This window comes from Osmerus eperlanus, unplaced genomic scaffold, assembly GCF_963692335.1.
Source record: "Osmerus eperlanus unplaced genomic scaffold, fOsmEpe2.1 SCAFFOLD_452, whole genome shotgun sequence".
NCBI lineage: Eukaryota > Metazoa > Chordata > Actinopteri > Osmeriformes > Osmeridae > Osmerus > Osmerus eperlanus.
Window position 1 is genome coordinate 1 of NW_026911723.1, and position 22,360 is coordinate 22,360.

Here is a 22,360-nt window from a genome sequence, read left to right on the forward strand (position 1 = left end):
TCATCATTCATGACATGAATCCTGTCTACACACAGAATGTGTGATTCTTCTCAAATAAAATCATACAGAGAAACAGGATAAATACAATGATTAGCTACCAAAGAATCAATGATCAATAATTGACAGTGCCTCCCCCCCATAATAACCTTGGACAGTAGAACTTAAGACCACTGGATGACATCCTTTCATTTGAGGTCGCATAATAAGAACACAACCAAAACATACAGTATATTTTTGTTTGTTACTGTTTCTCCAGGATACAGTTAGCATGTACGTTGTCTGTTTCCATGACGAAGCCTCCATGTAAACAAACTAGAGATGTGTGTTGATGCGTACACACTTCTGCTGACATGCCCTCTGCACCCCCAAGCAAAAGGGGCAGCAACTGGCCATTTGGTCAAAATTGAGTAACTGTTGTTTTTGGTATCACTACTTGTTTTGACGTGTGGTTGAATCTAAATTCAGTCGTATTGTGTTTTAGAGAAAATAATGGGTCCATTCTTCTCAGTTACACTCAAACAGCAGCTAGTGCCCTTTTGCCAGAGAGCAGAGAGAGCAGAAAGAGAGAGAGTGAGCAGTAAGAGAGCAGGTGTAACAGAGAGTAGAGAGAGATCAGACAGAGAGAGCAGGTATTGTCCTTGGCCTGGGGAGATCATCTGCTCTGTCTCTCTCCAGTAACCAGGTACATATGTACAAGTCTGCTCACCGCCAGGGAAGGACAACTCACAAACAGGAAGTCATGAAAAGTGGAGCAGAAGAAAGCGACATCCCCCTACTGGCCAAAGAGTGTTACTGCTGCTTCCTGTCGCCCTTTAAAAATGCTTTAACATTTCTCTTTGGTTCTCATACTGATTTGAGCCAACGATGACTGATTATGTCAGTAAAAAATTTCACGCAAATTATAAATATGTGATTGTTAGGAGTTTCAAATCAATATTCAGACATTTTCTCTCTCGCCCTCACTGTTTCAGTTTTATTAGGCATTTAACAGCATTTTAATAATGCCTATTTCTCTCCAAACTCAGTCTAGTTGCTGTCTTCAAACACATACTAGCAGCAGTTTACAGATCATCACCTTAATTTCCACCCACCATCTTGACTGATCAAATTAAACTGAACCAAATGGTTTAGGTTAGCCTTAGTTAGGGTTAATCTTTGAGAGCCAAACTCCTCACAAACGTTTCCCTGTTCCAGTTTCCTGTCTTCTTGCCCAACTGTAGATGCAGCAGTTGCAGGTGCTCCTGACAGTCAGCAGATTTGTAGTAGGCTAGTCACTATTGGCCGCTTTGCACGTTTGTGCGAGTAAGAGTTTCCATAAATAGGACTACACATCAAAGTGCATGGAAGAAACAGTATAAAAATACCTCAGACTTTCCCCGCAGCAAAACACGTTTTTGGGATATCTGATTCAAAATGTGAGACCGAAATATTAATAAATAAAGTACAACGCACTTCTTTAACAAGCTAAGATATACAACTCTTAAAAATGTGAAGACATCGTTTTTGTATTCATGATACATGACCCCCCCCCCCCCCCAAGCCACAGCAATCCTCGGATGACACTGCTGAATGTGAATGCACATTGAAATAAATATTCAAAATATACAGAAAATATGGAAATATATTATATATAGATACGTATATAGTACTGCAGTAATGCTCAGGGCAGTTTGCTAATGTTCCTCCTCTCCTTCACCTCTGCTCGGCCTTGCTGGACTGCTGAGTTGTTATGCCAGTATGATGTTGTTGCTCCTCCTGTCGGTGTGAAATCTGAAAACTGCAGCGAGCCTTAGGAAACTATTCAAATAAAAAATAAATACTTTAATGAGTCCATTCAACTGTCTTTCAACAACATTTTTCCTTTATGATAGAATTATTATTTTGTCATCCTTAATATAGATCAGAAAATAGTTTATTTGATTCCTTTTTTTGGTAGTTTTTTTTTGTTTCTTTGTTTGTTTGCATTTTTATCCCCAAAATACTTCATTTAAAAAAAGTTGTTCTCATCAGGTGTTGAGAAAAATATAGATCTCTTGACAGCTCAGATCTCTCAGCCTGGGCCTGCGGTGGTCCTGTGGAATGACCCCTCCCAGAGCTTGGTCCTCACAGCCCTCCCCCCCCCCCCCGGGATGTAAGCACACCCAGGCTAGACCAGATGGGCTCTGAGCCTCTCAAGGGAGCAGGCCTCGCTCTCCTGGGTGTCCCGAGAGCCTAGAGGGTGGGAGAGAGGAGGAGGGAGGCAGGGAGGTGGGGCAGGGTTGGACAGTGATCCCCACGTCCTCCCCTTATCTTTCCATCTTTACGTTTGTAAGCGACCGAGCAATTTCCACACTTGAGAATCCACACTTTTCGTTTCGGGAGTTGTACTTTGAACCGTTTCGTTTTCATTCCGTGTTCACGGGCCGAGGCGTTCCTGGGCAGCCAGATTAGGGCCTCAGAAGCCCTGTATATGACAGTAGGCCTCCAGGCTGGAGAACAGGATGTAGAGCAGCCAGAGGCTGAAAAAGAAGGCGGAGGTGGCCAGTCTGTGCCCCCGCGGGCCCCCCAGCTCCCCCCCGATGTGGGCCCGGCGCCGGTACAGCAGCACGGACACGGCCAGGAAGGCAAGGATGGTGAAGAGGGTGACGGAGAAGGCCAGTGAGCCGGCGTCCACCACAAACTGCTTGCCCTGGGAGTGCCAGTAGATGGCGGCCACGGACCACGCCACGCCGATGCCCAGGAACACGTTGACGGCGTTGCTGCCCGTCACGTTCCCGATGGAGGCGTCGGCATACGAGTCCTGGACCGCTGACACCTTGCTGGCAAACGTGTCTGGAGAGAGAGAGGGGTGGGGGAACGAGACACACAAAGAGAGAGAGATAGAAAGATATAAAAAGGCAGGGGCAGAGAGAGGAGAGGGAGAGGAGCAAGAGTGAAGAAAGGAAAGAGGGAGAGGGGAGAGAGAGAGAGAGAGAGAGAGAGAGAGAGAGAGAGAGAGAGAGAGAGAGAGAGAGAGAGAGAGAGAGAGAGAGGAAGAGAGGAAGAGAAATGTAGCTGTTAACCTTGTGGAAGAAGAGGAAGGTTGGGAGAATTGTTAACAACCTTGTGCGTGCACACACACACACCACCACACAAACATACACAGCAACACACACACACACACACACAACAGACACATTCAGACAGTCTGAACGCTGCTCCACAAGGTTCACCAGGGACAGCTTTTTGTGCAAACAGACACACACACACACACACAAATACACGCAGACCCGCAAACAATACACACACACACACACACACACAAAAAAGACCCACTCACACACAACACACGCTCATCCCCAGTCTGAACACGGCTCCACAAGGCTCACCAGGGACAGAAGTGCCAAGCGCCACGAACACCACGGCAGTGACGGAGTCCTTGAGGCCGATGGTGCAGCCGAAGTGGGACGCCAGGTCGCCAATGACGGCCGTCAGCAGGCCGATGATGGCGATGGACACCACGAAGCACGCCCAGCCGCTCATGTAGTCCGTGGGCGGGACGCAGGCGAACAGAACCTTCCAGAACACCGTCAGAAAGTGCATGACGTAGTCGAAGCAGGAAGGGAGTCGCTCTTCCCCTGTGTCGTCCTCGTCCTCATCTCCTGACGAGAAGTGTGGGGGGCGTGGGGGGGGGGGGGGGGGGGCACGTGAAGAAGAAGTGGAGGGCGGATAGGAGAATGAGAGAGTGTAGAAAAAGACAGGAAGAGAAGCGTGGAGGGAAGAGGAAGAAGACAGGTGAGGAGGAGTGAGAGGCGGAAGAACGATGGATTAGGAAGAGAGACAGAAATGAGGGACGACATAGAAAAAATTGTTTTACTGACTGTGACACACTGACTTCTGTCTTCTAAGAAGGCATGGCTGTACTTCAACGTGACATACTGGTTGTCACTGTATATCATCAACATTGAGGACACCAATTATCTCCAGTCTGCTTACAGCCAACAAGCAAGCAGTGACAGTCTACTGTTGATCCTCTCCTTGATACATTTTCACTTTCTTGTTGACACGCAACCTACATCATAAACACTGTCTGAAGAACGCACACTTTCAGTCTTTTTTTTCTGGGTCTTCACTATCTAGGTCTGCCTTGAATTCTCAGTAGAGTGTTTTCTCAGGCTGCCTGTGGTCCCTGGATGAGAGGAGAGAGTCTACTGGGCCGTTCTGGGTCTCCTCCTCCAACTTCACTGGGCCAGAACCCCAGCAGAACCAGCCTCTCCTCCCCCATCTCCAGGTCTCCTCCTGGGGCCTCCAGGGAGCGCCCAGCGGGCTGCTCTGATGATTTAAAGTGGCAAGCTCCCGGAGCTGCATCCATATTTCAGCGGGGGAGTTCATCAAATAGTAAAGAGACTCACTGAATTAAATATTTTGTCTGCAAAGTGATGAAGCAGGGCGTTCAAAGAGAGCGCTAGATGGTGCTTGAGACTGTGGTGGTTCGACGGAGGAGTACACCGATGGGTCTCGAGAGCTGCTTGTTTGACGAGGAACAAGATGGATGTTTTGTTGTACAGGAAGCCTTTTTATACCACTGTGAAACTGAATCGCTGGAATGAAAACTTGCTTCCAGGTCCCCAACAGAAGTGTGCCGTTTATTTTTAGAAATGGTTTTTCCATCTAGGAAATGTCTCCGGTTGCTCTTTACATAACTGTGATCGTGTAAACCGGTGGACAATTTCTCGAGTCATGCCACAGTTTGGCTCGATTCAAACTCAGCCTCCGTCTGCTAAGTATCTCACAGAACAGAAACACTGACATGAACTTGTAAATAATGGTTTCAGAAAAGTCAACAGAAGTTTACAATAACTCTTCTAACTGTTCCTCTTCATTGCCCTAAGAGAGGGGAGCTGCCTAGCCAGCGCCGCCTGGAGGCCGGACAGAGAACAGCCTGGTAATTACCTGCACTGACAGTGATGGCCTCCAAGAACTGTTCTCTCCAGGAGTTGGTGCCGACCACCAATGCTAAATTAGTCTTCTTAATCAGCTTGTCCACGGTGCTCTACAAAAACAGGGAACAAACAACAACAAAAAACACACACAATCGAAGGTTGTCACACAAAATGTATGTTACACCAACTACTGCACGTTTGTTTTACAGCCTAATGGGAAGTTCACAAAAATCGCCACAAGATGGCAGTGACATCTCTGTGATTTGAGAGAGAGATCAAAACTAAAAACATGTGTGAACAATGTGAGACAAATGTGAGAGTGTGTTTCCCTGCTGACAGTTGCAAACCTTGAACTCATAGGACTCCTCAATGATGACCTCCAGCTTAGCATGCTCCCCCAACACTGGCTTCCCCATCTCCGCTATACGCTTGGCTTCCTCCTCCTCTGATGACAACTTCCTCTCTGGGACATCTTTTGGGGAGGAGGGAAAGGAAAGGAAGGGAGAGTAGAGGTGAGGAATGGAGAAGACAAAAGAGGAAAGGAGAGGAGGTGTGTAAGAATTGTATTCCAACACACTGCAGTTAGCAAGCTTATCTTCTGAACTGGGAAAATACCAAGTTGATTATCTTTCTTTGTGAACTATTACCCCCTTAACTGAACCATTAGCCTTTTTCTCAGGTCAATAGCACTACAGATAATTCATGTTGGCAGACAAAAAAACGGAACAATCCGGCTTGCGTGCTCAGCTCAGGCACTAGACACCAAACCTCTCCACTCTCAGGCCTAGCATGCAGACATGGTAGAAACAGAAGTTAAACAAGCCATGTTTCATGGCCGGTGGTGCGACTGTCATCGGTGGTGCTGTGTTTCCTGTTATAAAGGGCACTTCTGCGGAACATGACTCTCCTCCCCCTTCCTCTCCTCCTCCTCCTCCTCCCCACCCCTCTTCCTCTTTCTCCCTCTTCTCCTCCTGCTCTTCCTCCCTTTTCCTTTTTCTCTTCCTTTACCTCTTCTCCTCTCCCTCCTCCTCTCCCTCCTCCCCTACCTCCTCCTCTCCCTCTTCCTCCTCCTCCTCTTCCTCCACACCACTCCTTTGCTTTCTCCTGATCCTCCTTCATGTTCTCTACTGGTGATGACAGAGTCTGGATTAAATATTAACACAGATCACAGCAGAGGTAAGAGGTGGGCGAACACACGCTCACACACACACGTACTGTATACGTACACACAGACACATAATGTACACACATGAACTCATAAACGGATTCATTCAAACAAGGACATGCATGAGCGCACACACACACCGCTTTCAAACACGCTACAATAACACACATGCCTCTGTGTGCACATAAGCAGTAGAGGAGTCCCCCCCCCGACCCGTGTTTGAAACTTGATTACACATCCCACAATTCCCTGCACTGCTCATAGCAGCATGACATTCTTCCCTTGACAAGAAAAAAAAAGAATTAATCACAATAGTAATTAAATTTATAATTTCTGAACTACAGGCCTTATCTTGACGGTTATCAAGTGTTAGCGCCTTCCTCCTGACGGCAGAACATAATTTATGGGTTCATGATTAATTAATCTGCAGACAACAGCACACATTCATCATTGAACCATGGACGGAGGGACAGGAGTGTACAGAATAGCGACCTGGACTGTGGGAAAGCCTCTAAAGATTAACGCTGCTAGCTAACGCTGTGTTGCTTGCTAACGCTGTGTTGCTAGCTAACGCTGTGTTGCTAGCCAACGCTGTGTTGCTAGCCAACGCTGTGTTGCTAGCCAACGCTGTGTTGCTAGCCAACGCTGTGTTGCTAGCTAACCCTAGCTGTGCAACCACCGAACGCTGCATTCAGTAACACCAGCATGCCCCCCCTTCTCCACACACACTTCAAACCATAGCAAGAGTAGAAAGTGGTCAGTGTGGATGCCGAGGGGAGAAGGTGAGGAGAAGAGAACTCCTTACCTTTTGCAAGCAACAGAGCTGTGGAGGAAAGGGGAGGGACAGGAGGACAGGGAAGATGGAGAGAACATAAAAATCATGAAAAATGGAAGAACATGAAAAGGTCAGCATAACCACAGAGAGAGAGAGAGAGTTATGACAATGATGAGTAGTGTGTATGTACTGTACAAGTATGTGTGGTGTTGGTTGGTTGAGGTGAGCCTTAAAGGTACATTTGGAAAGACCTTTTCAGTCAAAGGAAAAATTGTGTCCCCTATAAACATGCTGTGTAAGTTATTGAGGCCCTCTGAGAGTTGTTTAGCAACACAGACATCTCAATGCCAGTTAAATATGAATTTCACATTTCTGGAGAGGCCCACTACTTTCCAGCCAATTGTGTTCCAGCAATCCTGTTCCAGCCAATCGCATTTGGCCTTCCTTCTTGGCTTATTTTGTGAAACCACTGTCAATCATACTCAAGCTGGAGACAAAAATTGGGGGCACCGTTTCTAATATCCGATTTATTTTCAATTAATAAACCTACCTATTGCAGCTGTAAGTCAGTGTGATCTGTCACAAACTAACATCCCTATTTCACTTTATATCACTATATCCTTGTATCCCTATATGACTATATCACTCAAGTTACTGTGTTAGCGACGTGTTCTTGCACACACGTCATGGTATTGCACTGTCACTCAACCAGGAGAAAACCCCAACATCACACCCAATCGGAGCTGCCATTTTAGGATTCTGTTATTTGATTCCGCTTGATTGTTTGACAAACCACATGTTCTCATCATCATGTGTGTAGGTGACGGGCAGCAGCCCTGGGCGGGTGCACACCATGAATAAATAGCAGTAATGTGAGTCAGAGGAGGTGCAAAAGTAATCTAGTGAAGCACATGATTAGATGATAGGATACAGCATAGTCTAAGTAGAGGGCAGAGAGGGAAGGAGGGAGAGAGGGCGGCAGGGTTGAAGGTAAGAGAGAGGGTGAAGAAGGAGAGAAAGACTGGCGAGGGACACCCAGAGAGAAGGGGAGAAGTAACAGAGAAGAAGGAGAGAGAAAGAGAGAGGGATGGAGAAAGGAGTAAAGAGAGGGAAGGAGAGAGGATATAGAGGTGTGATGTCTCTCAGCCTGTAGGGATTCACGCTGACGACATCTTCCCTCTGTCTGCATCATCATTCGGATGTTTTGAAAACACTATTATATTTCCTCATGCCTTGCACAAAAACCCATAGAGCCTTATGACAGAGAGAGATCCCTACTGTTCGGAAACACCTCGTGAACCATTATCGATGCTTCACCCAGGCTAAACACTAATTAACCTGTTGATGTCTGGGGGCAGCCTATCAATAGCCTAAATCAAATACAGGCATCTGGTAATCATCATTAGTAGGTGCATTAATTGCTGTGGGCGACTTGTCCCAGCATCGTAATAACAGTCAGTGACTAGTGTTGTTGTGGAGCCAGCTGTTAGCAGAGGGATAATCTACAGCCAGGCCGGTAATAACTGGGGCCACACAGGAAGCTGCCTCACAGGAAGCTGTCATTACTGAGATAACACAGGAAGCTGCATCACAGGAAGCTGCTTGACACAAAAATGCCTCACAGGACTCTGTCATCACCACGGCCTCACAGGAAGCTGCCTCACAGGAAACTATCATCACTGGGGCCTAACAGGAAGCTGCCTCACAGAAAACTGTCATCACTGGGGCCTAACAAGAAGCTGCCTCACAGGAAACTTTCATCACCGGGGCCTAACAGGAAGCTGCCTCACAGGAAACTGTCATCACCAGGGCCTAACAGGAAGCTGGCTCACAGGAAACTGTAATCACCGGGGCCTAACAAGAAGCTGCCTCACAGGAAACTTTCATCACCGGGGCCAACAGGAAGCTGCCTCACAGGAAACTGTCATCACCAGGGCCTAACAGGAAGCTGCCTCACAGGAAACTGTAATCACCGGGGCTTAACAGGAAGTTGCCTCACATGGAGATGCCCCACAGGAAGCTGCACCTTCAAATGCCAGCCTTGTCTGTCGCCTGACTGCGTCTCAGGATCTAAGGGGCCTGTCTGAGTGAAGGTAATATCGCTGTAGGAAATTAACCAAAGGGATGTAATTGGAGGGGGGGGGATCAGTTTTGGCTGTTATCATCATTAGCATGTTCTCGTGCACACAGCACCTAATCAGAACTGTCTGGGAGGAGAGAGAGATGAGCCTGTCTCTCACACAGCCTGCCTCTGAGTCACAGCCTCAACATGGCCTGCCTCCCACTGCCTCACCTCAGGCACCAGAGGGTTGAGAAGAGGGTGGTGGATGAGATAAATAGGGGTGTGAGGAGTGGAGGGATGAGAGGTGGAGACGGCCGGGAGGAGGAAGGAAGAAGGAGGGGAGAAGGGTGGAGAAGAGGCAGAGAAGGGTGGAGAAGAGGCAGAGAAGGGTGGAGGAGAGGCAGAGAAGGGTGGAGAAGAGGCAGAGAAGGGTGGAGAAGAGGCAGAGAAGGGTGGAGGAGGGGATGGGGGTTAGAAGTGGCGTGAGGAGGGGAGAGATGACAGGAGGGTGGGGGAGACAAGGAAGGGAGGAAAAAGGAAGACCAGGAGGTAAGAGGGGTGGAGAATAGAGTGGCACCAGGCTCAAGGCTCAGGTGAGGGTCCACTCTCCCTCCAACAAAACCACATCTAGTCTGGCTGTTCTTATCCCAGAGACATTTCTTACTAAGGATGAGTCACCATCCTCCACGAGGCCTCCAGCGCCACGCACGCACGCACACACACACACACGCCACGCTGACAGTCAAAACACTCATTCACAGCCACACTGCAGAATTCTCAAGGCGAGCAGTCTCTCTCTTCCTGCAGACAGACAGCAATCACAGCTGAGGCTGAGGAATGCACACACACTTCTAATGTTACATTACATTACATTTGATTCATTTCGTTCAACAGGCGCTTTTACCCAAAGCGAGAAACATGTATATAATGTAACAGTGTTCATTCACATCACTGCTGTTTTTAAAACTGGTTTTCAGTGACATAGAGAACAGGACAGGATGGCCTCGTTAAGGGCCAGTGTACGCAGACAGGCCATTGGCCTAATTATGGGCCTGTAGGCCTTGTTATGGGCCTGTGTATTCAGCTCAGCCTCTCTCCTCGACAGGCCCTCTGCTGAGTCAGCGGCAGTGAATTAAAGAGCAGATTACCAAGCTGATAATGTCATCAGGCTATCCCCTCCACACACACACACACACATGCAGACGGAGCAGGGTGTTTTCTCCATGGATTCCAGTGCTGAGCTCATCAGGGAGTGTAATGGCTCTCTGGGTGATGTATGGCATCCAGGGTGCTGACATCATTGAAGTAACCCTGAACACTGATTAACGACCTGGCCTGGCCCAGACACAGCCCAGCGATGGATGGTTCTGAACCGGCCCGTTGCTGTACTCCTGGCAGCGAGAGACTAGCCCAGCCCTGATAATAGCACAACGCAGCATTTTCATTGGTTGGTCCTGTGATGTGTGGGAGGCCAGGGTGGGGGGGCATAAGTGCCCTAGCCCCCCCTCAGTGAGAGGTCCCCCATCTGCACAATAAAGAGCTAAAGAGCACCCAAACACACACCTCTGGAGCAATTACTTCTCTCTCCAAGCTCCTGCACACACACACACACACACACGCACACACACACACACACACACAGACACACGCCACACAATGAGCTCCTTTAGAGAACCTCCTCTTCCTTTCTCTGTGTTTCAGTGTCGCTGACTGTGTTTGAATGTTTTGACTACTTCTGTCTCCACTGCTCATCTACCTCCCCCTCTCTCTCTGCCTCCCCTCTCTTTTTCTCCTCTCACTTCCTTACTCTTCATCCCTCTCTTTCTCTTTCTATGTATCCCCCCCCCCCCTCTCTCTCTCTCTCTCTCTCTCTCTCTCTCTCTCTCTCTCTCTCTCTCTCTCCTCTCTTTCTCTCCCCTCTCTTCGAGTCCCCCTCTCTCTTTCTATGTATCCCCCCTCTCTCTCTCTCTCTCTCTCTCTCTCTCTCTCTCTCTCTCTCTCTCTCTCTCTCTCTCTCTCTCCTCTCTTTCTCTCCCCTCTCTTCGAGTCCCTCTCTTTCTCTTTCTATGTATCCCCCCTCTCTCTCTCTCTCTCTCTCTCTCTCTCTCTCTCTCTCCTCTCTTTCTCTCCCCTCTCTTCGAGTCCCTCTCTTTCTCTTTCTATGTATCCCCCCCCCCCCCTCTCTCTCTCTCTCTCTCTCTCTCTCTCTCTCTCTCTCTCTCTCTCTCTCTCTCTCTCTCTCTCTCCTCTCTTTCTCTCCCCTCTCTTCGAGTCCCTCTATTTCTCTTCTACTCCCTCCTCTCTTTCTCTCACCCCCTCTCTCTCTCGTCTCTCTCATTGCTCCTTATAGCACCGAATCTACAGTTCAATTTAAATCCATTACACCTAAGCCCTGTCTAAATGCAGCCACCATGGAAACCGTTACTAGACAACAATCTCCTAGTGACAGTCTCCACGGCGCCCACGGAACGGCGTGTGACTGGAGCACAGGCAGAGCAGGGACGGGCCCGAGCGTGTCATTTGCTAAGTGACAGCGCCTGTCCTTCACCTTTGACCCTCATCTGCTGGTGTAGAGATCACAGCATAAATCACATATGACAGACAGGGATAACATGTGTTTGTTTAAGCCGGCAGAGGGATATACAGTTAGGTCCATAAATATTTGGACATTGACACAATTTTTCATTTTGGCTCTGTATACCACCACAATGGATTTGAAATGAAACAATCAAGATGTGCTTTAAGTGCAGACTTTCAGCTTTAATTTCAGGGTATTTACATCCAAATCAGGTGAACAGTGTAGGAATTACAACACATTTGATATGTGGCCCCCCCCTTTTTAAGGGACCAAAAGTAATTGGACAATTGGCTGCTCAGCTGTTCCATGGCCAGGTGTATGTTATTCCTTCATGGGAGTTTGTTATTTCATTGACAAGGAGCAGATAAAAGGTCTAGAGTTCATTTCAAGTATGGTATTTGTGTTTGGAATCTGTTGCTGTCAACTCTCAATATGAAGTCCAAAGAGCTGTCACCATCAGTGAAGCAAGCCATCGTTAGGCTGTAAAATCAAAACAAACCTATCAGAGAGATAGCAAAAACATTAGGTGTGGCCAAATCAACTGTTTGGTACATTCTTAAAAAGAAAGAACGCACTGGTGAGCTCAGCAACACCAAAAGACCCGGAAGACCACGGAAAACAACTGTGGTGGATGACAGAAGAATTCTTTCCCTGGTGAAGAAAAACCCCTTCACAACAGTTGGCCAGATCAAGAACACTCTCCAGGAGGTAGGCGTATCTGTGTCAAAGTCAACAATTAAGAGAATACTTCACCAGAGTAAATACAGAGGGTTCACCACAAGATGTAAACCATTGGTGAGTCTCAAAAACAGGAAGACCAGATTAGAGTTTGCCAAAAAACATCTAAAAGAGCCTGTACAGTTCTGGAACAACATCCTATGGACAGATGAGACCAAGATCAACTTGTACCAGAATGATGGGAAGAGAAGAGTATGGAGAAGGGAAGGAACTGCTCATGATCCAAAGCATACCACCTCATCAGTGAAGCATGGTGGAGGTAGTGTTATGGCGTGGGCATGTATGGCTGCCAATGGAACTGGTTCCCTTGTATTTATCGATGATGTGACTGCTGACAAAAGCAGTAGGATGAATTCTGAAGTGTTTCGGGCAATATTATCTGCTCAGATTCAGCCAAATGCTTCAGAACTCATAGGACGGCGCTTCACAGTGCAGATGGACAATGACCCGAAGCATACTGCGAAAGCAACCAAAGAGTTTTTTAAGGCAAAGAAGTGGAATGTTCTGCAATGGCCAAGTCAATCACCTGACCTAAATCCAATTGAGCATGCATTTCACTTGCTAAAGACAAAACTGAAGGGAAAATGCCCCAAGAACAAGCAGGAACTGAAGACAGTTGCAGAAGAGGCCTGGCAGAGCATCACCAGGGACGAAACCCAGCGTCTGATGATGTCTATGGGTTCCAGACTTCAGGCTGTCATTGACTGCAAAGGATTTGCAACCAAGTATTAAAAGTGACAATTAGATTTATGATTATGTTAGTTTGTCCAATTATTTTTGGTCCCTTAAAAAGGGGGGGGGCCACATATAAAATGTGTTGTAATTCCTACACCGTTCACCTGATTTGGATGTAAATACCCTGAAATTAAAGCTGAAAGTCTGCACTTAAAGCACATCTTGATTGTTTCATTTCAAATCCATTGTGGTGGTATACAGAGCCAAAATGATGAAAATTGTGTCAATGTCCAAATATTTATGGACCTAACTGTACCTATACTGTTGTTTTTGGTGATAACAGTTTCACTCTGTGTTTCTCCTCCTCTTCTGTGGGCTGGTGTGCGGTTGACAGGGTGGGACCATACGGTTGCATTCGGGACCAGCCCCGTGGTTTGAACTAAGTGAACCTTCATGAATCTGTCCTTGAGGACAGCTCAGACACAGTAAATCATCAGCACCTTCTCTCCTCCTCTTCTGTCTCCTCGTCGTCTCTCTCCACCTTGTCTCTCCTCCTCGTCTCTCTCCTCCTAGTCTCTCCTCCTCGTCTCTCCTCCTCGTCTCTCTCCTTCTCATCTCTCTCCTCCTCGTCTCTCTCCTCCTTGTCTCTCCTCCTCGTCTCTCTCCTCCTCGTCTCGCTCCTCCTCGTCTCTCTCCTCCTCGTCTCTCTCCTCCTCGTCTCTCTCCTCCTCGTCTCTCTCCTCCTAGTCTCTCCTCCTTGTCTCTCTCCTCCTCGTCTCTCTCCTCCTCGTCTCTCTCCTCCTCGTCTCTCTCCTCCTAGTCTCTCTCCTCCTCGTCTCTCCTCCTCGTCTCTCTCCTCCTTGTCTCTCTCCTCCTCGTCTTTCCTCCTCGTCTCTCTCCTCCTCGTCTCTCTCCTCCTCGTCTCCCTCCTCCTAGTCTCTCTCCTTCCCCTCCACAGCAGAAGGAAATCTTCCTGCAGCTTAACTACATTAGCTCATCACTGCTACCTGTAACTATGCAGAACACGGACTCACACACACACAAGCACGCACATACACACACAAAAAGACACACATACAGAAGCATGCACATACACACACAAAGACACACACACACACACACACACCCACTTACACACCAAGGGGTCATGCAAATATATGCCCAACGGCTTCAGCGGTATGCAAACAGGAGGAGCTAGCAGGCTTTTTAACACTAGATTAGCACAATTAGCAGGGAGTCCTCAGGGTAGCTAGCCATGGGCTGTCTGGGCTCTCGTGCAAGCTGCATGGAGACGTAACTTCACTTCTACTGTCTTCTGCAGTGTGGTGGTTAGCAACAGGAATAGCATTCCCCTCTGCTCTGTGCTTGGGGAGGTTACTGAGAGATTATAGCAAACCCATGCTGTTCAAACCATAAAAAAGGAAATTTGATCATAAAAAGAACGATTTGATCGTAAAAATATTCATTAGACCACGGTAAAAATCTGCTTAGGTTATCAGTGGATCCCTAAAGTTTCTTTCCTTATTGAAACACTGAATCACAGCCTGCCCATTGGCTGATAGGAAATGCTTTGTTCTGACTGCTTTCCCAAAAGTAATCTTCATTATCTTGCTCGCGCTGCCATACTTCCTGTCATATTTCTTGTCACACTTCCTGTCATACTTTCACTGAATCTGGACTATATTAGAAACCCACTGATGAGACAGGAAGATGTAGACCCAGTTTCCCAATAACGATGGTCCTACGATGCACGCAAGGCTGCATGCATGCGCATCGGGACTTCCTAACAATGGAGGTTTCCCAAACCAGCATGTAGAGCAGTCATTAGAAAGTACATCGTAAGTACGTCGTTAGGAGGGCTGTCCAAGATGCTGAATGCAATCTCATTCACCCATCCACAGCCCAATACCGCATTTGCATGTTTTCCTCAATTGATTTGTCTATCAGAGTAAGCTTGCTAATGTGATATAATGTTATTCATATATCAATTAAGAGAAATGCATCTCCTGTGAAGGATATTAATGCTTGAATGTAAATTGTACACACTGGTAATGAGGTTGAAGACACAATCTTCAAAATATCTCCATGGTGGAAGTTAGTCCTCCTTATCTTCGTCGGACCCCTTATGTAAACTGTGTGTACTTTCCCCACACAATCGACGTGTGTTACATCACAAAAAAGCACACACCTCACTTCCACAAGTATTACTAAATAATTTGGCTCACCAAATGTTTGTGGAAAGCCACAACTGATTGGTCCATGAGAAGTATCAATTTTTTGGGAAACATCAGTTCTATTGTGACCAAAATGGTCCAACCACGTTTTTCACAAGATCACATCTTCTATCTATGGATCCTTCCTCTATACAGACCCGTCCGCCATGCAGATGAAGGAACCAGCGTCCAGTGGAGAGGCTAGAGAGAGTCTAGACAGCCTGGACGATGAAGGACTCCAAAGACATAGGGACTCCAAAGACACCCCGTCCTGAGTGACCCATACACTCTTCCAGCACGCAAACACTCGCACACATTCACCCTCACTTCCACACACACTGACGCTCACTTCCACACACTCGCACACGCTCACACGGGTCACCCGTGACACCCTACAGGACCTGCGTGACACCAGTGGCCCGCGTGCATCGTTCAGGCTTATGTTATCATCTCGGCTTCAGCCCGTCTCTAGTCCGCGAGGAGGTGTCAGCATGGCACAGGTCTAATTTAGGAAGCCTCCTGACATATCAAAGTAAGCCCTGTTGGATTTTAATATTAATTGTGTCATTTGTATTCAGAGAGGAGCCTGTGCACTTTGAAAGTAAGCCAAGTATGAACCCTGAGCTGTGCCAGAAAACAGAGAAGGGATTTACACCTCACATCTCTAGACTATCGAAGGACTGAAAAGAAAGGTTTTGCTCCCTCCCCCTCCCTCCCTCCTCCCCATCCTTCTCCTCCTGACTCCATCACCCTCCCCCTCTCCCTCCCCCCTTCCTCCTCCTGACTCCTTCATTGTCATCTCCCTCTTCCTCCTCCTGACCATCAGCCTCCTTTTCCTCCTCCTCATCCCTTCATCCTCCTCTTCCGCCTCCCCTTCATCCCCCCCCCCCCCCCCCCTTGCCCCCGTCAGTTAACGGGAGCAGCTACTTGGGGCATCAGAGTCTCGTATCGTCCTTTCAAATGTCACGGAGCTCGTTATGATAATGGAAAGACAGGGCACACTGAATCATGGTGCCTGGAACAACAACAGGAGAGAGAGAGAGAGAGAGAGAGAGAGAGAGAGAGAGAGAGAGAGAGAGAGAGAGAGAGAGAGAGAGAGAGAGAGAGAGAGCACACACTCCAAGGAAGCCCGCTGCATCCCTCAAACCCAGTCGTCTCCCTCCGTCCTCGAGGGGTTCTGGCGCTCCGGTTCTCTGAGAGCTGCGGGAAGGTTCTAGTGCTGCCGTGCCCGACCCCTCCCTCCCGCAGCGAACGACAGCTGCTCTTCATCCCTCACACCTCCAAGGTCCTCCAACCCTCCCTCCCCTCTCCCCCTTTCTCTCGTAACAGGCCGGGGCAAGGGCATATCTCCACACCCCTGCTGGAAAATCAATCTTCTGCTGAGCTACAGGGAGAGGGCTAGTATGGTGGCAGTCTGGTGGCAGTCAGGAGCTATGCATGCTAAGGTCTTCATGATGGAGAACATCCAGCGACAGCTCTCATCTTGTATATTCGGCAACACGCTCTGCAAGACCCAGACCCAGTCACAGAACCATAAATAGAACCGCACCCAGATCCAGCACGAGCCCACAGGGAAGACGGTGTTGCCATCCTTAATGGCTGCTGATAAGGTAACAGCCTCGATCTCAGCTCAGTTAGGCAGCTAACTGCTTTAACACCAGACCTGTAGATGTCCGGCAGACTTTAAAACACCCACAGATCTTTAAAAAGACAGAGACTGGAGACGATCCCCAGGGGAAAGAGGAGAGGACCCCCCAAATCATCAGCCGAAATGTTTGTGTGAGTGCGTGTTTGTGTGTGTGCGTGTGTGCGTTTGTGTGAGTGCATGTTTGTGTGGGTGTGTATTTGTGCGAGTGCATGTTTGTGTGTGTTTGTGTGAGTGTATGTAGCTGCAGATGAGGGTCACTGCATGTGGCGCCAGGAGACTCCACGGCAGAATCACATGCACAACAGCGTCAGGTATTCTGAGAGGCCGGGTTAGATCTGGGGTTTTAAACAAGAGAGCGCCGCTAACATGGAGCACCAGTGTGTCCGCAACAGTTGGAACAGACGTCATAATCCACCACGGCGCTGAGCTCTCTGCCCTCCACTGAGAGCGAGAGAAAGATTCATCTGGGTTCATCTTGGGGTCGGCTGGTAACTATGGGATGATGACGTTGACTTTTCGATAGAACACAAAGGGCAGAATCACGATCGTTAGTCAGAGAGCCTGCTTCCGTCATGTGACCCGAGGAGGGGACCTTCGGGGTGAGGACGTGAGAGTAGAACGTGGGTGAGGAACGCTGATCGAGACATTTCTGAGCTACATGCCGACTGAGAACACGCTCACCCACACTCACAAGTACATGCACCGACACACACACCCTCACCCACTGAAACCCCCTCATGCACACACCCTCAGACACACACACAAACGCACGCATACAAAACATGCCCCGTGGCTATACAGCAGCTTTCAGAGCTAATATTACATCAGCAGTGGCTGCATCACCCCAGGGAGAGGGGGGGAAGAGGGGGGGAAGAGGGGGGGAAGAGGGGGGGAAGAGGGGAGGAAGAGGGGAAAAGAAGGGAGAGAGGGGGAAAGCAGGGGGAGGGGGAGGGGGAGAGGGAGTGTGAAGGGGAAAAATGGGAGGATGAGGAAGAGAGGAGGATGAGAAGGAGATATCACCCCCCATGCCTTCCCACCTCACCCTGTTCACCCACCCCTCAAACCACACCAGCTAGCCAGCCAGGATTCTGGTGGAGATGGATTACTGCAGGAGGAGATGGGCATTAATCCTGCACTCTCTCTCACACACACACACACACACACACATATACCCATATTCATCTATAAAGGCACGCAATCTTGTAGCTTTTTTTCTCATGTGCACACAGGCATGATCGCTACCAATCCCAATATTAGACACGCACACAACACAAACAAAAATCACAAACACACACTAACAAACAAATCATTAATATAACTATTAATAACTCAGCTGATTGCTGTGCATGAGTGTTTGAAGGCCTGTTTTGTGGTGTCACGTTACGGTTTCCAGCAATGTCACGCCACCGCCCTTCTCCTCCCCTCCATCCTCCTCCTCGCCTCTCTCCTCACACCCTCAACTCTGACCCCCATAGACCTCACTCCCACCAGCAGCACACTGAGGTTATCTCCACCAGCAGCACGCTGAGGTTATCTCCACCAGCAGCACATTGAGGTTATCTCCACCAGCAGCACGCTGAGGTTATCTCCACCAGCAGCACGCTGAGGTTATCTCCACCAGCAGCACGCTGAGGTTATCTCCACCAGCAGCACGCTGAGGTTATCTCCACCAGAAGCACGCTGAGGTTATCTCCACCAGCAGCACGCTGAGGTTATCTCCACCAGCAGCACGCTGAGGTTATCTCCACCAGAAGCACGCTGAGGTTATCTCCACCAGCAGCACACTGAGGTTATCGCCACCAGCCCGCTGAGGTTATCTCCACCAGAAGCACGCTGAGGTTATCGCCACCAGCAGCACGCTGAGGTTATCTGAGTCCAACGCTACTGGAGGAAGACCTTCAGAAGCAAAGCCCCGCATCCAAACACAAACGTGCTACGAACAACCAGGGAATGGGTCGAGCTCAGTGGTTAGAGTGTTTGACTTCTGATCAAAGAACTTTAGGTTCAAATCCTGCTCTGTACGTCGCTTAACGGGTCTGCTAAATACATGCATTTTATTAACAGCCTGGCCAATCACTCCTCTCAGCCTTTGTTACAGTGCGACATCACATAACTAGGAATAGAAGCCCCGGCTGAGGTCCAACAACTTTATGAGTGAAGCTTTCTGGATGAGCAGTGAGGTCATGGTGGGGGTTCACACCGCTGCAGGACATCTCTCTGCTGTGACAGGATCCCCACAGCGGCTGGAAGTCTTAGCGGGCGCCATCTCTCTACACAGTATGTTCTGTTTTTCTACCTGTCCCTCTCTCTCACAATCTGACTCTCTGGCTCTACATCCCCCCTCTCTCTACCTCAGCCTCCCCATCTATCTATCTCTACTGTACCTTCCACACATCTATTTCTCTCCCCCAACCCCCCTCCAAACTCCATCCCTCTCTCTCTATCATTCTCTGTGTATTCAGAGTGCTGCTCTGAAATCCACCTCACCCTGCCCCCTGATGGGCTGTGGAGTGGCAAGGGCACTGACCTGCCACTTCTGAGAAATTATTTGTGTGTTTGTGAGTGTGTACTGTACGTGTGTTTGTGTGTGTGTGAGGGAGTGCGTGTCTTTCTGCGTGTGTGAGAGTGTGTGTGTTTGTGTGTAGGAGAGAGTGTGCGTGTATGTCTTTGTGTGTGTGTGAGAGAGAATATGTGGCAAAATGGCAACAACTGTTTAAAGTATAAGGTTAGTTTACTCACACCAGGTAGTACTATTCTGTAGCTAGCTACTGTTAGCTTGCGTACTTAACACACAATTCACACCAGGTAGTGTAGCTTAGCGTGCTGCTCAGATAGAACTGCCAGCTCAACTAAGAAACATGTAATGAGCTGTGGCCTTTGGAGACAGCAGAGAAGTGTTAGAGTCGGCACATCACACACACAAACATGCACACTCTCACAAACACACACACTGTCACGCAACACACACTCACGCACACAATCTCCTCTCACAAACACACACACTCTAACACAATACACACACATTCTCTTGCACACAAACACTCTCACACACACACAACAGCTTGTGAGCACCTCCCAGCGCCTGGCCTTCAGCTGGGTTAGATAAAGGAGAGTTAGATAACACAGTGGTGGGAAAGAGAAGAAGAAGACAAGAAGAAGACAAGAAGAAGAGAAGGAGCATAGAAGAAGAGAACGCCTCACGGCTCACTTCACCACACATTAGCAACAAACACACAACAACACAAACATAAAACTACACTAGGACTTTTCACGAGAACTCATATTGGATTTCTTTCTCTCTCTGTCTTCCTGTTGTGGATACTAACAGCACCACATCAGCCCTGGCCCAGAGACTTCCTGTAAAACACACTGATATTAAACAGCTGGACTCTATCTGTGTTGGTTTGTTTGCCTCTTTTTGTCTCCCCAGGATTCAGGAGTTTTTAGAAGACAAACTAAGTCAATAAGATAATTTCCCCTACAGCGTTTTGCTTTCATTTGACTTAGTCAGAGAAACAAACACTGAACTCACTCCATAACACACACACGGAAACACACACACACACGGAAACACACACACACAGCTCTCAGTGTGCAGTAGAGGCCGCCTGCTCCCGCCTTCTGCCAGAGAAAATTCATAGACGCAACTATTTACACACACACACAAACACGCACTCACACATACAGAATGTAATAAAGCATACCTACTCTCTAAGCCTTAATACCAGCAGAGAATAAAGCATGTTTGCATGACAACATGTAAGATTGCCTTTTGGGTGCTGTCATGCAACCATCAATGTGTATGTGTGCGTGTGGGGTGGGGGCTGCATATCTGTGTGTATGTATGCATGTCAGTACTTGTGTGTGTGTTTGTATAATGAGTGTATGTGTGTACAGACGTGTGTTTATGTGTGTTTGTATGTATATCAGTGTCTGTGGATGTTAGTGTGTGTGTAAGTAGATATGTGTGTGGATGTGTGTGTATATTGATGTGCACCATGCAGTGACAGCAGCATTCCAGAGAGGAGGAGAGGGGAACTGATGTCACCAACAACACCAAGGGAAAAGGGAGGGAGGGAGGGTACCAGGGAGTAGGAGGTGTGTGTGTGTGTATGTGCACGTGTGCAAGCATGTCTGTATGCAGTCGTGAAAACATGTAAGCGTGCTTGTGTGTGTACAAGTGTGTGAGTGTACATGAGTGTGTGGGTGAGTGTGTGAGAGTGTATGTGTGTGAAAGATTGTGTGAGAGAGAGAGAGATAGACCGTGTGTGTGATAGGAGCGTGTGTGTGAAAGAGAGTGTGTGTGTGTGTTCAGCACGGCACCTTTCTGCAGGCTCATGTCTACCATGCGTGGCTCGGCCAGCTCCAGAAAGAAGTTCTTGTTTTTCTCGTACTCCTCGTCGTCTATGATCTTCACGTGAACCACTTTGCTGTGAGAGGAAACAGGAAGCAGAGGGGGAGAGGAAGGAGACAGAGGAAGGAGACAGAGGAGGACAGAGAGGGGAAGAAGAAGAAGAGAAGGTTAATTAGAGACGGGGGAAGGCAGCAGCGCTTAAAAGGATTAATACCCAGCGTGGAGGAAAGGTGAGCGGGTTAAAGGTCAGAAACATTCTGACAGAGGTCATCTCGCACATCTCAAGGACAGCTCCCCCACTGGCTCCCCGAATCCCGCTCAGACGAGCTAACTCGCTGGCATCGCTGTTGTCATGACAACCGTATCCCTCACTTGACACTGCTGGTGTGAAGGGAAATAACGGTCCTCCTGGCAACCCGCCCCGGCGACAGAGGACAGAGGAGAAGCCACCTGACTGTACACTGTTGAGCATGCGAGGAGTCAGGAGGGTCCCTTTCTCAAAGACAGGGGGGTTACAGAGAGAGAGATTGGTGTTTTCCTGCATGTGGCCGGCCTGCCTTCAGACGAGACATGACGAAGCAGGGAAGAAGGAAGCTGCTCTCTTCTTGGTTTATCTCTCTGGTGGACGAGGGCTGTCCATAGGCTCTCTGTGACATCATAAAAACCCCTCTTTGACATCATAAAGTCCTCTCTGTGACATCATCACACACGACCAGCTCAAAACCTCCCTCCGCTTGCTGAAGGCAGTGATTGATGTTTTTAAAGAGGTATTGACCAGAACGGACTGTTAAGCAGTCAACAAAGTCCTCTGAACCTGCGTCTCCCCAGGGGGCGTCAACCACGGGTGTCGGGATTAACACCTGCCATGACCCCCCTCTGACCCCTCTCTGACCCCCCCTCCCCCACAGTGAGAGACACTCCAGATTTTCTGCCATACTTTCTATATGCTCTGTTTTTATGTCACTCAAAAGTCTGCTTTAGATATGGGGGTCTGCTTTAAAGATGGACGGGGATGGGAAAGCTCATTCAGCTACAGTCAGTGTAGTTCTTGGCTGGAGAATAGAGATAAAATATGGGATAGAGGAGATAGGGGAGAGAATGAGGAGGAAAGAGACAGAGAGAGAGGGACCTATAGTAGCAGACCTATAGTAACAGACCTGCAATAACAGAGTAACAGACCTATAGTAGCAGACTTGTAGTAGCAGACTTGTAGTAACAGACCTACAGTAACAGACCTACAGTAACAGAGTA

The 22,360-nt window shown here is 48.4% G+C and overlaps 1 protein-coding gene across 4 annotated transcripts; it reads right to left on the reverse strand.

Annotated features, from left to right (window-relative positions):
- Positions 1 to 14: 14 nt before the first annotated feature.
- Positions 15 to 21,180, reverse strand: LOC134016516 (sodium/calcium exchanger 3-like). Of its 4 annotated transcripts, none has more exons than XM_062455872.1 (6): positions 21,079 to 21,180; positions 6,872 to 6,889; positions 5,249 to 5,373; positions 4,912 to 5,011; positions 3,348 to 3,620; positions 15 to 2,811 (listed from the first exon to the last, which is right to left on the reverse strand). In XM_062455872.1, exons 1-6 carry the CDS (start codon positions 21,101 to 21,103, stop codon positions 2,435 to 2,437), a joined length of 918 nt encoding a protein of 305 aa, XP_062311856.1. In that variant the 5' UTR covers positions 21,104 to 21,180; the 3' UTR covers positions 15 to 2,434. The 4 variants fall into 4 exon arrangements, with proteins under 4 accessions (XP_062311856.1, XP_062311854.1, XP_062311855.1 ...); XM_062455870.1 differs by lacking the exon at positions 21,079 to 21,180 and adding an exon at positions 13,211 to 13,402; XM_062455871.1 differs by lacking the exon at positions 21,079 to 21,180 and adding an exon at positions 13,211 to 13,399 and having other exon boundaries at positions 3,348 to 3,617.
- Between the last annotated feature and the right edge of the window lie 1,180 nt (positions 21,181 to 22,360).

What these genes read in the sequence shown, in the direction of transcription:
- LOC134016516 (XM_062455870.1), bottom strand. Translation starts at nt 13,349, where the DNA reads ATGAAGGTTCACTTAGTTCAAACCACGGGGCTGGTCCCGAATGCAACC. An exon ending in AGGAGTCCTATGAGTTCAAG is followed by an intron (nt 5,012 to 5,248) that starts GTTTGCAACTGT and finishes CTGTTTTTGTAG; the next exon opens with AGCACCGTGGACAAGCTGAT. An exon ending in GGCCATCACTGTCAGTGCAG is followed by an intron (nt 3,621 to 4,911) that starts GTAATTACCAGG and finishes ACTTCTCGTCAG; the next exon opens with GAGATGAGGACGAGGACGAC.